Source organism: Gopherus evgoodei, chromosome 8 (assembly GCF_007399415.2).
Source record: "Gopherus evgoodei ecotype Sinaloan lineage chromosome 8, rGopEvg1_v1.p, whole genome shotgun sequence".
Classification (NCBI taxonomy): domain Eukaryota; kingdom Metazoa; phylum Chordata; order Testudines; family Testudinidae; genus Gopherus; species Gopherus evgoodei.
The window spans coordinates 30,168,584-30,184,893 of record NC_044329.1 but is presented as its reverse complement, the minus strand read 5'-3'; the positions used below and the strand labels follow the sequence as shown (position 1 = coordinate 30,184,893).

The window sequence follows — 16,310 nt, the reverse complement described above, 5'->3', positions numbered from 1 at the left end:
ATAAGACTCACACAACATTTATTTATTATGTTACTAATGTACTTGTTTGGCAATGATTATATGCTTGGCACTGTACAATACACACATATAGATAATCCCTTGGAGTTTACAGTCCATAGACAGAACATAGATTGATGGGATGTACAAGATAATAGAGAAGTGTGATTGACTTTGATGTTTCTTATCTCTTTATGGTCAACATAGAAACCATGTTACTTGTGATCCCTATGGACTACACTGAATGTAAAGGGTCTATCTCTGCATATCATTGCAAGCCAGCATTAAATAGCTCAAGGTCTAAGGAAGCTAAATGGAATAATCTCCTATAATAATACTTTGTATGCAATTATGTACGGTGAACTGCCAGTTTGTGTCCCGCATGTAAGCGTGCCCTGAGTGAAGTGTTCAAATTTACTCCATTCCTGGGTTTGGCTTTATTAGTAACTCAACCTGTAACAGGCATAACTGAACCTACTGCCTACCTAGTTTCCTGTCCCTTAGGAGACTCTCTCTCTTCTTTGGTTCTCTGATAGAACTAACTAGCCACAACAACTGCAATGAAGTGGTCAGAACTTCAGCAGCTTCATGCTGGATTCAAGCACCTGCTGACTGGGGGTTAAAAGAAGTGCCCTGTCTGCCTCTTACAGTGGACTTCCATACAATAGCCACTATGTGGGGGAAGGCAACTATTTGACCATCTCTTTGTGTAAATTATATAACCATTATTAAGGTGAAAGGTCTCTCCATGAACCATATGCAATATTCCTCTGGAATTACCTTGTACAAATTATATGCACAAAAATATATTTGCAGGACCTTTTTTTTTTTTTTTTTTTTGCTTATCTAGCTCTGTTATACCCGTGTCTGTATATGTCCCTCAGTTTGATACTTCTAATGGTGACTGTAGGGTTTTTTGCTTTTAAGGTAATAGGCAGACCAAGGACCTTTAATGTAGAATGATTTGGTTTGAGTGGTTTCATTTTTTTTAGGTTAACCCCAAAGTTCAGTCTCTCTTTATCTGGTAATTACAATGTTAGTGAATTATAAACCTTTCCTCTGCTTTCAGGCTTCTCAATGCCAATAAGATCAACTGCCTCAGGGTAAACACGTTTCAAGATCTGCATAATCTGAACCTGCTATCTCTTTATGACAACAAACTGCAGACTATCAGCAAGGGGCTCTTTGCACCTCTCCAATCGATTCAGACTCTGTGAGTACGCAGACACACTACAACTGACAGCTCTTCCTTTTTCCCCAAAGATGTTCCCTATCTTTACACTGCCTTTGCATCTAGTATTAAGACAATATTGAAGAAACCCAAGGCCAGTAGCTTCCGTTTTTTGGCAGAAATGAAAGAAAAACATGAAAGAAAAATATAGAATAAATTCAGCACTGCCAATTCTACAAGGTTCTGCCTCTTTTCCAGGGGTCTTATAAATATAATAAATTTATTAATGAATATAAATATTTCATTTGGGGACATTCAGTGGTTTTAAATAGAGATGATACTGGGCATGTACATTTGACTCTATATAAGTATATGCACAGCAGACTTCAGATATATATAAAAATATGTCCATAATGGTTTTCTGTGAGCATATGTATTTGTTATTTATCCCTACTGGACATTGAGACCTGCTACATGGTTCATAAGACTTGAAGCTACATTTTAATTGACATTCTAGGCATGTGAGGTAAATGTGTATCACTGTAAGTTGTTATTCATTTGGTCCAGGTAAAAATATTAATTTAAAAAAAATGGATCTATTGTGTTTTCTCTGAGTCTTAGTGTGAGATGATATTAAAGCATTAGGACTAGGAGAGTGGTCAGAAACCCCTTATTTTTCTTGGATACATAAGTACACACCATAACTGATATTTTACAGGGTAAGATTTTTCATCATAAAGCTGGGAGAACTTCCAAAGAAAGAATAATACTCCTCTCCCAGAATCTGACTGGCAAACTCATTAAAAAGAGATCTAAAACTTTGTGTGTGTGTATATGCACACACTGCAAGACAGGCAGTGCACTGTGTAAATAAATTTTGTGTATGTTTGCTCACCTAAAAGAAAATGCACAATTGTTATTTGTAGCAAAAAGGAAGCTCCAGAGGCTGGGAGCATGAAGATAATTTGCCACAAATATTTGGCCAGCACCTGGTGCACCAATCCAAGCAGACATTATAATAAATATTTCTGTGATGTATAAATGGCTCTGGTTTGTGTGTGTATATATATAAAACTTACATCTATGCGTAAACCCAGAGTTAGTTTCAGATAAAGCTAAAAGTTTACTAATATCACTCTGTTGCAAATGCTAGATGTGCACGAATTCAACAAACCAAGTGAAATGATATTTTTAAAATGGTAAGCTATAAAAGTTACTTCTTGGGTTCCATATTTTTTCTAGACAGAGCTTGGGACCATTACTTAGAGTGTACATCAAGCTTTCCTCATTGCTTCTCATTGAGACACTTCTCCATGGGCAGTTTGATGTTGTAGCTGATTTCCAGTTTCTACCTTTTTTTAAAGCATGGAGCACAGCCCATCCCAGCCATCACATACTGTTGATTTGGTATTTGGACCTTCTAGTACTGGAGTGACTTTACTTTACAGGCTCAACGAAGCAACAATGTTTAACCTCTTTGGGTAACCTCTGTAAGGAACATTTTTTCCCCCACTCATTTGACTCCTCTCTCTCGGGTGCTGCCACCACAACCGGGTGGCATGTTATTTTCACTATATTAAGCCACAACCTCTAAACATACCTGGAACAAGGAAACAAAATACATTTAGTGTGAATGGAACATGAGCTGGAGAGAAAAATGTGCCTAAATACTAGTAGGACCATAACTCTCTGGAAATATGTCCTTATACCTCTGCTCATAAACACAAGTTAACATCTTTCCACATCCAGTTCTGCAACAAATGGACATTTCATGATTGAGGTCTGCATCCTGCTCCCTTTTGAAGTCAGTGGGAGTTTTGTCATTGATTTCTATGGGAGCAGGCTCAGAGAGAGTCCTGACAAACTTTCTTTATTTAATACCTCACGGAGCCCAACAAAGAGGACCAAAACAACTGCAGAAATAAGTTTTGCCTTAACTTCTGGGAGCCTAAGCAGAGCAGAAGAAGCCTTTACCTGAAATATTTGTAGACAATCCAGAGGGACTTTATCACCCCAATTTGAATGTCCGGTGAAATACCTTGCCAACTAGACTGGTGTATTTCACATGGGCGTTTGCTGAATTATATTAGTCGGGCCCTAGTTTGCGTCAGCTGTCTGTTCTGAAAAGTTAAAATTTCAGATCGAGGAGAAATCAGTGCAGAAAAACTCTTAGCCCTGAACAGGATATGCAACATTAATTTCACTCTTGAGTGAAGGCCTCTGGCTCATTTGTGGCTTTACCCACTGATCCAAGGTGCTCTCCTTTACTTATCCAGATTTTTATCCCTAGGAAGCTGAGCTTGTCAATAAACCATCTTTTGAAACCAGGGCACAAAATGTTCTCTCAAATCAGGTGTTTCTAGAAAGATGTGTTTCTATTACAGTGCATCATGTCAGGCTTCCAAGTGAAAACACTGGAGACAGAAGAGCTGTATCCTTTAAATCAGGCTTTGCTGTTTTAATTTTTGCTTCCTCCATGAAGGACTTGCAGCAGGCTTAATGAGCTACGAAATACGATAGCTCACAGAATTTTCCCATTCATGTGCAGCTCCATGTGGCTTCCGCCAGGCCTGAGTTTTTGGGAGCTTATTCAATTACTCTACTCTTCAGGTTTGCGTTTGTGAAGAACAATGATGGAGTACAGAGTCACAGGTCATTTCTGATTAAACATCCCATCCCTCTTGCAGACATTTAGCTCAGAATCCATTTGTGTGTGACTGCCATTTGAAGTGGCTGGCTGATTACCTGCAGGATAATCCGATAGAAACCAGCGGCGCTCGATGCAGCAGTCCACGTCGCCTTGCCAACAAACGAATCAGCCAGATCAAGAGCAAGAAGTTCCGCTGCTCAGGTAATTCATTTATCCAGGCTGTACTGCACTTTGAATTCAGAAATAAGCAGGTCCAGAGAGCCTGCTAATCAAATCTGCAGGACAGTGTTTGCTATAATGGATACTGTGGAGCATCTTTTAAAATTAAATTTGGGAAATTCAGTTAGTCCTCCAGAATCCAATTACCTTATGGATTAAAAAAGAGCCCAGTCTGTAGCTTGTCTTTTTTAAAAAAATCCTTGACATTTAATTTTTAAAGAATGCTGGGTTATAAAATGTCTATGAAAACCAGTGGAGATACAGATGAAGTCGTATGCCAAATGGTGTATTTGGAAAGGGCGGAAACCTGGATGTACATTGGGCCAAATCCTGGCTTGAATGGGAGCTTTGCCTGAGTAAGTACTAAGCACACAAAAAAAAAAAAGTGCGGGAGAGGAGAAGGGGTGAGGGAGACAGAGGGGAGAGAGAGAGAAAAGAACCTTGTGGTGGATTAAGTCCTACGTAAACTGCAAGGAACAGTTGTGCCCCCGAAGGGGAACACGAGGAAATAGACCATATGAATTAGCAGGGCTTTACCATCCATAACTAATTTCTGCAGATCCAACCCAGAAGCTCTTACCTTAATTTTTATTCATTCAAGCAAAGCTGCCATTGCAGTCAGTGGATTTTTGTCCTCTAGGAAGGAAGGAATCAAAACTGACCCACAGATTTTTTTATTTACTGTATGTGTAATTAGTTGATGATGATGAAAATAATCTGAAAAGTAGTATATACAGCTCTTCCTCATCCCCACCACCTCATAAACTGTACTATTAGCTCTTTTTCATCTTCCAGACCAGATGTCAACAAAGGGATATCGCCTTATGCAGCTTAATTTAGCAGACTCCGTTTGTTCATGTGTGTGTTGTACTAGTAGCATAGGTTTCAGATTTACTGTACTTGTGACATGCTATAGGAACAGGCAGAATTTCAGTGTAAGAAAATCTGTTGCTATGTATTGAGAAGAAAAATGATTGTCATTGATGAAATACTTTTGAGTGTTTCCTATAAAAATTACTGTCATTTTTGTCCTCTCCCTCCCCACCCCTGAAAAAACAGCATGATTAATTGTACTCCTAACAGTAAAAGATTGATGGCGCTATAAGCTGATGTAGCATGAGAATGAATGGCAGCAGCCCAAAACAAGACATTGCTGCATTGTGTATCTCAGCAAACGGTATTCTCAGATAAACTGCCCTTTACTGATAAAATAAAAGAAGGATACCTTCATTTGCAATCAGTCAGTCTTGTAGGCAGGGTTTAAAGCCTTTAAGTAATTTGAGTTGCAGGCTCAAGTCATGAGTTTAGAGCCAAATCTTAAATTATTAAATTATGGGGTGTTTGATCCAGGGACTTGGTTTAGGCCCATCCCTGTAGTATAGTAACTAGTCAACAATATTCGCCTTTAAAGAAACTTGGAATGAGAATGGAGAAGTCATGGATACACCTCTACCCCGATATAACGCGACCCGATATAACACAAATTCGGATATAACGCGGTAAAAGCAGTGGGGAGCCCCAGGCCCTTTAAACCTCCACCCAAGCCCCGCTGCTAGAGCTCTTTTAAAAGGACCAGGGCTCCCCACAGCAGCTGGAGCACCGGGCCCTTTAAGTCCCCGCCAGGTCTCTGGCAGCTGGGCTCAGGCAGTGATTTAAATGGCCAGAGGCTCCAGTCGCTGTGGGGAGCACTGGGCCCTTTAAATCCCCGTCCGAGCCCCACTGCCAGAGCCCTGGCAGTGATTTAAAGGGACCGGGGCTCCCACACTGGAGCTGGAGCACTGGGCCCTTCAAATCCCCGCCAAGGCTCTGGCAACCAGGCTCGGGCGGTAATTTAAAGGGCCAGAGGCTCCAGCCACTGCAGGGAGCCCAAGGCCCTTTAAATCCCCGCCCAAGCTCCACTGCCAGAGCTCCAGTGGTGATTTAAAGGGCCGGGGCTCCCCGCAGCGGCTGGAGCACCAGGCCCTTTAAATCACCACCAGGGAAGCTGATCCAGTCCAGCACGGCATACCAGCTCTTGCCGGTACGCTGTACCAGACCAAATCTGGTCTCCCCTATAAGGCTGTGAGATTTTTTAGCTCCCTAGGACCGCATTATATCAGGGTAGGGGTGTATTTACAAAATAAAAGAATACTGTGAAGAAGTTAATGACTCTAAATCTCTCCCAATCTGCCATTTTTATTTTACTCTATTAATAGGGCAAAGCAATAATCAAAATGTGTTATGCAGTGATACAGGCCATTGGAAAAAAGCTGAGACCATCTGATACAATTTTTGAAGGATCAGAGTTGAGAAGAGACAGCAATTCACCTAATGGTCTTGAGAGTAATGTTTTGTCTGGATTCCTCTGTTGTGTTCTTTCTTCAGTCCATCATATTCTCAGTCCATCTGTTCCAGCCTTGCTTATCAATTCAATAATATCAAACACCCATGAGAAGGCATACCTTGAGCTTTCCTGGTGTGTGCTTCAGGGGAGGAGGACATGTAGTGTGCAGTCTCCAAAACACGGCTTTACGTTGGTTGAAAACTAACACTATTGAAAAACTCAAGAGAGTTTTTGTCCTTATCTTTGTTAGTAAAAGCTCCAAATGGCAATGGGAATCATAGCTCACTATGCATTCTTCTACTCATTTAAAATATGAATGGAAATTTTGCATCACTATTCTATCAGATATCTTAAAGAATCATTGTTTGTAAACTGATTCAGAATGCATTCAAGGAGGCAGCATTAGAACTTAACCTGTTCCTCTGTCTTGGAATGCAACAGAAAAATATAATTTTTCCACTTTTTATTTTTGAGGACTATGACATTATCTTGGGCTGTGCCACAACATGTCTTCAGACAGGGATGTAAAATGTGGGATCATTATTTATTTAAAGCAAAACCAGAGGTGTGCAGTGCATCTCTTTTCACAGGGACGATCCTGCATCAGCACTGCTGTGATGAGAATACTTAGTGATCAGTCTATTTATCTTTGCCGACTCAGGGATCCTTCTCATCTGATTCTTGCATTTGTTGCTCAATGAAGGAATGGGAAGATAGTTTCTGTTGTAAATCTACAGCTTATACCTTTCTGCTCAGAGATTACAAAATTAATTTCTCGTCTAGAGCTACTGGTATTTTCATTTTATTTATGTTAGCCCCTTAATAAATTCCAAAGTTAATTTGGCATGGTTCTTGAACTTGAGCAGTGTGGAGGATGCCAAGCTCTGTTGAAATCTGTGGGAGATGCATGTGCCCAGCCCATCTCAGTATCAGATCCACAATTAGTTCACCTTCGGTGTACTTAGCATTATAGGAACTGGGGAAGAAATGGGCTCCATGTCACGGAGTTCCATCCCAGAAAGTCCACAAAGCCCAACACCAAAGCAGTACAGATTATTCTTCCTTTGGATTCTCCAACATTTCACAAAACTATCTTTTCAGGAGAGATTTCAATGAGAAAAGGCATGGTAATTTGGAATAGGAGAGAGGGAGGTAAAAAGTGAACTCTGGAGGTGACTCAGAAGTCATCTTGGGGTGAAAGGGGAAGATAATGGAGTTGTGGGAAGGGCTTGGGAGGAAAGATGAGTTGCCCAGTGAAGTCTGAGATGTCAGTATCAAAGAGTGATGTCAGGACAGCATTTGGAGATACGTGGTTAGACGGAAGTGCGTAGGCTCAGGCTTTGATAAGTAAAACAATAAACTTTAAACAAGATGGTAATTAATTTCTGGAGGCTTTTTTCTTGAGTTGGTACTTTCTTCTGCCTTTATTCCCTCCCTATTGCTTCATGCTGTTATTTGCAAAGGTAAATTGTATTCTCCTTGTGGACTGTTCCATCATCAAGGCAGCTCCCCCATCTCCTCTCCCAGCCCAGTGGTGCAAGCTTTTACTGCCAGGTACCTGATGATGATGGAGCAGCAACATCTTCACAGGGTTACGAGTGTGTCAAGGAAGGAGATTTAGTGCAAGCTTCCTCCAATATGCTCATAAAGGGGGGGATGCTGTGTTATTTTCAGTGGCAGCAATACAAGAGCATGATGGGATTTTCCTTCCTCAGCAGCATCTGCTCACTTTCAATTAAAGATACAGTGGACATTAGAGAGACAAAATGGGTGAGGAAATATCTTTTATTGGGCCAACTTTTGTTGGTGAAAGAGACAGGCTTTTGAGCTTACACAGAGTGCTTCTTCAGGGGACATGTCAGTTCTGTGTTACTGGAGCTCTTCTGCCTGGTAGCTTTCGACTAACTTACGGTTTGTTTTGTAAAGCAGCACTGGTCTTTAGGGGAATAAAAAGGATCCAGTACTAGGTTTTGCTGCCTCTGTGGTAGCTCACTGTCACTTCAAGAAATGTCGGAATCCTTGATTACTCTGTATACAATGGCTATTGCACAGAGCTTTCCCTGCACTCAAGATTCCTATTTTGTTTGTGTAATGTGTGTATATACATTTTCATGCACTAGTACCTGTATTTTATATATATATAATGTCAGTTTCTTGTGCATTTGAAAACTGATGGAAGTTCTACCTGCCCAACTCTCCCCACTCCGCTTTTGGTGATGGTTGAAGAATATTTGTTTCTAAGAGCACCAAATCACAAAAACTTCCCCTCCTACAGTGTAGAAACATGAACTCCTTTCTCACTGGAAACCCTAATAACTAAACCTGGTTCCTTAATTCCTTTTGCATTGGGCACCTGTGATTTTTAACTGATTTAATTAGCTGCTACAACACCAGATAGGTCTGTACAAACCAAAAACAGGGTGAACTATTTAAGAAGGACAATGAGCCATCTGCCAACACAAATTTATCCTTTCAGACACTGCCTCCCAGTAATTCAATCCAATCAGAAGGCAGCAGCCCTGATACAAATGTTGAAAATGGAGACATAAGCACCTGCGTGTTCAAGGACAGTTTCATATCTCTTCTATAACCCTTGTTATCAGACTAGAGAATGATGTATTTTATCAGTAGATGCATCAAAGGCATCTAATAAAAGCTGTTCATGGTACTTGCAATTTGTCTTTCCCTGTCTTTGTATTTGCATTTGGGTTTTAAGCAACCATTTTGGTGGTAAACATGTTCAAACTTCTTGAACTGGAGCTCCAGGCTAGAGCGTAGTCCCCATTATTTGTGATTCTGACGGCCTTTCCCTGTACACCAGACTGAAACTTCACCCCTCTACATTGTGGACCCAAGGCTGAGGTGCACACTGCATTTACTGAAACAAAAAACTCATGGCCTCAGGATTGGACCTTACATAGAGAACTCCATGAATGAAGAGAGAGGGCAATTTAATGATGAGAGCAGAGCCTGGTAATTGAACTTCTTTCTCCAGTTGTGTTGGCAGCTTACGAATACACCTTAGACAAGTCGCTTAATTTTCTATGCCTTAGTTTCCCTAGAGTAAGTGGTTATAATTATTCCATATCTGCAGTGGAGTTGTATGCATGTATACTTTACATTATTTGAGATCTTTAGATGAAAGATGCAAAGTATTATTATTATTCCTTTAAATGTTTAAAACTTATGCATGTTAAGTGAGTGTAATCAGCTGTTTTCCACATGAAATATCTTATTTAAATGCTAGTAGTGGTTCCTATAACATGCAAGTCACTATGATGCATCCTTTCCAAATTGTCCCCGTTTTCTTAAGCAATGACCATCAGTCACATACTGGATGTTCATATTCCTGTAGTATTCAGTCCTGTCTCTTGTAATAAATGCAGATATCCCCATGCCCTAATCTGCCTAGTTACAGTATTGCAGTAACACCTGGTCAGGGATTTGCGGTTCAGCCTGCTCTTATCCTGCTGGCCTCCAGCAGCTCCTAGCTGGAGGTGGAGACTGAAACCTGACAGCTATTATGTTAGCCCATACTATACTTGACACTAGTGGGGATTATCTGGAACTGAACAGACTTCTCTGAAGCCTAGTTGCATTTGCAGAAAAACTTGCTTGAGGCCTAACTCCCAGCACTTCTGCTTGCAAGAGTTTTGCTTGAGCAGAGTCAGGGAGAAGCATGAAATTGTGCCATGTGATCTGGGCAGCTGAAAAGTAACATTTTTTATTTTGTTTTGGTTTTTAAGGTCAATTATATTTTATGTCTCCTGACCTCTTTTTTGAAAGCAACAGATGAAAGCTCGGCTGAAAATGCCCCCAGAGGTGTTAGAGCATAGTGCAGCTAGGATGTTGCTTATTGTTGCTCATCACCAGGTTTGCTGGGACTAAAGCAGATGGGAAAGGGAATTAAAAGTTTGTCCAAGTGAGTGTTTGCCGTAATAATATAGCTAAATAAATCTGTTTGAATAGAATGTTATTGGAGAAGAGAAATGAGCAAATTGAATTTTGTATTTGATCATATTTATGAATATGAAGTCTTTGCACAACGGAACTGCATTTGCAAGCTTAGGTTTACATGACACTATGCATCTTACTTCCTTTGTTATTTAGCCACTTTGAAATAGAGAGGAATATGACTTGGTCTTGAATAATAAGAGCTCTTAATTTCCTTTCACTCCAAAAATATTCCAGTTGAAAAAGACAGTTGATTTAACTATGACACAGATCTTACTATTTCATTTCTAGAAAAGCTTTGGAAGCAATTCAGATCTCTATGTGTTTCTTTTTTCTGTCATTCCAGCTTCTCACTTGCTAACCCTGTGAGTGTCCTGGGACATATAAATGGTCTCCTACAGTGCTTTGTTGATCTATACTATAGGCTTTTGTTCTCAAGGAAGCACAAGTCCATCTTAAAATATGTGATCTTGTTTGCCAGAGAATATAGTCCCCAAAAGAGGATAAAATATGAAGGAGCGCAATTAAATGTTTACTTTAAGGCCTAATCTTCTGATGAAAGTAGAACATTTGACAGAAAGTAAACAACAGATCATCAGCTGTCTGTAAAAATTACAAGCCAACACCCTCATTGGGAGTCTATGCAGAGAGACACTGGGCAGAAAGGAGATGGACACAGAATTACCCGCTGCTCCTAGTGGATGGTGCCTCCAGTTTGGGGATAAGTGCCACTGCCTCTGGTGCACTTGTTTTGTGGCTAAATTGAATGTCACTCGCTGGAGCAGTGACTTTAGCATCTTTTAATGAGCACCAAAAACCACTTAAATAGAAAAAATAAAAGCATGAGAGAGAGATTGGCATGTTAAATAAAACAAATGCAGTGACATATGATCCTGAAATAGATCAATAAATCATCTGTCCGATTGTTCTGATACCTAAACAGTTTGCTGAGTAGATGCAATCTAATGACAGCTGAAAACAGTGAACCATACACAACCCCTTGTCAAACTACAGATTCAACCATTGGTTTGAAATAACAGACTACTGATTACCACAGTTTGGAATCTCCTTTTACAGTAAATCATACAATTTAACTTTGATGTAACTTACATTTAACATTGTTCTTCTTGAGTTGGGCCAATGGCAGGGGAAATTGTCAACTTTTCAGTGAATTGGCAACTACATTTCAATTTCCCATGTCAGTCACCCCTTTTTAAACATTACTTTTTGCAAACATTTATATGAGTGATGTTTTGTTCATACAGAGGCTCATGGAACATGAGTTTTGAGCCCAAACTGAAATTCATTTTATGAAGCAGCAAAGTGTTCGGAACCAAAGCACAAGCAATAAGCTTCCTGCTTTCCCTTGTACATTTATCCCCAACAGTGGCTATTTACCTGTATATTTTTGCCATAGCTGCCATGAACAGAAATCCCCAAATGTAACTGCAAAGCAAGTGTAGTGGTGCTTTTGAGCAGCCGGTCCCCTTGTGTCTGAGGAGGACTTGAACTAGCCTTTGTGGTAGACTCCTTTCTCTTTACATTGCTACCTCTTGTTCTGGTGGTTCATGGCTAGTGCAGATAGTTTTTTAAAAAAGAGAAATGCTTAATTAACGCAACACAGGGACACAGATTTGTTCAGATATTCCCCACAGCTCTGCCTTGTTGATTTTTACATGTCCTGCTCCACAATGATTGAAAGTGTGCACCCACCTCAAAATTACTGTTTTTGTTTACAGGGACTCTAATGAATGTTGGATTCATTGAATAAAGGCATTTGGTAGATAAGAAATATGTCTGCTCATTGCATAACAGAGTACCTGGTGGTGGGATTTTATTCCAAAAATCCAGGGTTTGAGTGGATGCAAGGTTAAACAGGTGGAGGAATATGAGTGTGGAACTGCATCTCACATAGCAATTACACTCAGTTACCATAGTTCCCAAGCAATCAACAGGCTGAAATTTGATCATACGATATATTAGTCAATTAATAAACAAAATTTGTAAAAATTAAGGAATTTTACAATTACATATGTTGTTCCCAGTAGTTAACCCAGCTCTCTTATCTATCGCTTCTGCAAAACTTTTTAAGCTGTTCTGTGTCACTGCAGTGAATGGCCTATCCTGACAAAGACCACTGTCCTCTGGATACTAGCTATCCTACCAGCATCCTACCAACTGCATAGAACCTTCCCTTTTTCAGTCCTGCTCCTTGCCATCTGTGTAAATACATCTGAGGTGAGTCTTTCCAAAGCATTCATCGTTGGCTTAGCTGCGTCCCCTGAAGTCAATGGGAGTTTACAGTAGATTTCACAGGGAGCAGAGTAAGACTAACACCAAGCACGTTTGAAAGTTCCACCCTCATGTCAAGAACATGGGGATGAGTTATAAGGAAGTGAGCCTGGGATCTGGGAAGGAGGGAAGCTTGCCATGTTAACTGTATGGATCCATGGTGGACAAGAACTAATATTTAGCCAAATTTCAGCCACTGCCTACCCTATGGAAAACTACAGGTATTATGCTAAGAAGGAGCAATAGCAGTAGACTTGTTTATACTTTAAACTGCAATTATTCTCTACTATGTCCTCGTTTTGAAGTGTGGCTTTAAAAAACAGGAATCAAGCAATGATTACTGCTGCTTATTATTACTCTCTTGTAAATATTCCCACTGTTGTGTGTGATCATCTGGGGAGGGGGACATATTCTGTCCTGAGGTCCCAAATCACAATTCTCATTGACTTCAATGAGTTGTGTGCGAGCATCTGAAGCCAGAGTTTGGTCATCAGGCTGGAATCCTATTTTTACCAGTATGTGCTCTGGCATATGAAGTTGGCTTTTTGTACCTCCAAGCTGGCTTCTTTAGTGGATCGTATAATAAAAAACAAAAAACGTTGAGTATGCTTTACCACTGTATTTTCTGAGAGGAGTCACCAGAGTAAGGGGGCCCAATACAAAGTAGCATAGATCAGGCATTTTATATAGGTATTTTCCTTGCTCCACATGCTCACTGTACAGTCTATTGTGTACACCTACTGGATGCAGCCATTTACAATCCTTTGGTAGTGTTTTCTGTTGCAGTAGTTCTGCCTTTAAAAACTTCTGGTCCCTGTTCTCCGATGCTCACAGATTGTCCTATACAGAGTGTTCTTGCAATTGTAGCATAAAATGATGACCTCTTGTACTCCAGCTCCTTTTTGCATGGGTGAAATGGACAGCAGCTCTCAATGAAATCTCCAGCTTGTGCTTCTCCATGCTGCTTCCTCTCAACGCTCCTCTCTCTTTGGCGCTGCCTAACACTGACTCTGGCTGTTAATGGGGTTTTCCTTTGTGCTTGATCTAACCATGTGGTAGAACAATACAAATTGAACATGGTTCTGTCAAGCACCATGGAAGGCTGCATACTTTCCTGCCGCATGGCATGCTGGGATACTTCTGCAGTTTTCAGAAGCATCAAAAGGTGAGAGATTCCCTCATTCTCACAGGAAAAGATAAAAAGGTTGTGTTCTATAAATAGACCCACTTACAGCTGAGCAGCTGACTCCAGCTTTCGGGGTGGTAGCCGCAGTGAACAGTAGTGTATCAAAGTGATTTTTCAGAGGGCCTGCATGCAGAATAACTGTCCTTAAATAACTCATTTGATTAATTGATATTAAAGTGAACACACTGGACATCTTGTTGATGAATTATGTTTGGCTCTGGCTTCAGTGATAATTCTAGCAAGATAAAAAATCATGTTCATTTAATTAGCTAGAGGTATTGTAATTTGAGTAATTATTTTTAGAGCTATTCCATGAACTATATTGCATGAACCACACCTTGAAATCACAGCTGAGGCAATGTTATGTGTAGTTATAGATCAACTACTTAACAAAATCTCAGGACTGAACTAACACTAGAAAGAAAGTACTTTGATAGAGCATTTCAGGAGAGTCTCCATAGCTGTATATCTGCTGAAATGGAAAACATTTTCTAACATGAGGGTGATATTCTCTAATGGTTAGAGCAGAAGATTGCGAGTGAGCATACTAGACTTTTTTTCTTGATCTGATCCTTGACTGTGACCTTGAGCAAGTCACTTAACTTCTCTCTGCCTAAGTTTCCCCCTGTGTAAAATAGGGATAATGACGTCTACCTTTTATAAAGTACTTTGAGAGCCTCACATGGAAGCTCAGTAGTAAGGTAACACTATATTTTGTTTAGAAGCTTTACTGATAAATTGTGCTAACATCAGAAACATTTTTGCTGCTGTTAAATTGTCTAAGCAGTTATTTGTAAGGATTGAAAACACTAGTATCAAATAACATTGCGAGATACTGTAACATTTTGGGGTTCCAACAGACCAGTAAGGGATTCCGTCAACACCTGCCTTGCAGCTCTGGGTGTCTTATATGCTATGCTGCTGTGCCTCACAGCCCTAACACCAACAGTCAGAATATAAGCCTCCAGGGCACATCCTGGCTTCCACCACCAAGTTACTTTTTGTAAGGGAATTCAGCAACCCTTCCAGCCCCAAGTTTCCTCAAAACTATCTCCCCTGTAGTGCCCAGTCCCTCACACTGAAACACTCATGAAACATTACAAGTTTGCTGTTCCTTTAAAGAGACAGTACACAGCAGCCTATTAGCTTAACTGCGGTTAACACAATCTTCCCTTCAATCACAGCACTGAATTGATTCACAGGAAGTAAAACAAGTTTATAAAGTGATACCAAGTAGAAGTAATAGGGATAAAAAATGGTTACAAAGAAACAAATGTGAAAATAAGCTATTAAGGCTGGAACTCAACTAAAACTAGAGTATTTTGTTCAAAATTTTCTCACCATAGAAATTCCTCCAGCATGGCTGGCTTAGTCCTTAGCCAGGAACCAATCGCAGGGACCAAAGCGCCTGGTTTTCTTTGTCTCCTTAGATGAAGGATGACTATGGGGTTCTCGCCCCTTCTTTTTATAGTTTAATAAACCTTTGAAATGTATTCTTTGAAAAGTAAGCCTAGGCAAAGTTTCTTTCTCCTGTTGAGGTACAGACACCATGCTGTCTTCTCCCTTGCTTGTTAGCTTTGTTTACCTTATATGTTAAGTGCCTTCATTGGCTCTGCCTGAGGACCAGGCTGGTCAGACAAGCAAATACACATTTCTTTGTCTAGGGCAGGCTGAGCTTATGCATTGCTTGCCAATTGTAAGAACGTGATTCTAGCACATATTTATAACTCTTTGTTCATACCCCACACAATGATTTTCTTGACCCGCATGTTACCAGTTTGTTTATGATACCTTACATGACATCTTTTAGTTACAGATTATGACAGCAGTGAGTTGGGGCAATGAATACATTAGGCCTGACAAGAGTTGCTGTGAATTAATGAATCACCAGGCCCTGACTATTTTTTCCAGTAAACCCGGAGATAGTGTTATCTAGTGGTTAGTTTAAGAAATGGTGTCAGGATTCCTGGTTTGGTTTTCTTGTGTTCTCTGTCACTCTGACTTTCATTAAAGCACTTAGAACTACTTTTTCAGTTTCGTCCATTAATTTTGGGTGGACAATTTGAAACACCTATGTCAAAATTTTAACTAAATGAGTGCTTAAAATGGCATCCAGGTGCTTATATGTGGCCTGATTTCCCAGAAGTGCTGAGCACCCACGGAGAGCTGCTGGGTGTCTGGCATTTCAAAATTTAACAAAGAACCCCTTTTTAAGAAGTCCTTAAGCCATAGAACTTTAATTTCTCAAGTTGAGGACCAGAAAAAAAGGCACTCCAACTTAATGGACAGTCTTGAAAATTTTGTGCTTAACTTTGTCACCCTTTACCTTTTTGTGAGATAGGAAAAACCTGTATCTGCCGTAGGACATTTTGTTGCTTTATCAGCTGTTCGTTGTAACAGTGCTTTTGATATTATTATGTAAAAATTCTATAACAGTAACAGGCACTTCAGTTTAATGCAGTTCCCCAATTTCTGTCTTTGGCAACTCCTTTTTAGAGACAACTTAATTTTTCAATTA

General features: G+C 40.1%; 1 protein-coding gene across 1 annotated transcript in view; it reads left to right on the top strand.

Annotated features, from left to right (window-relative positions):
• Positions 1-16,310, top strand: part of SLIT3 (slit guidance ligand 3) — an 811,508-nt gene that overhangs the window by 585,465 nt on the left and 209,733 nt on the right. Inside the window, exons 13-14 of the mRNA XM_030572932.1 lie at positions 1,067-1,210; positions 3,856-4,019. Of these exons, the coding sequence (XP_030428792.1) occupies positions 1,067-1,210; positions 3,856-4,019 (308 nt within the window). The remainder of the gene's footprint in view (positions 1-1,066; positions 1,211-3,855; positions 4,020-16,310) is intronic.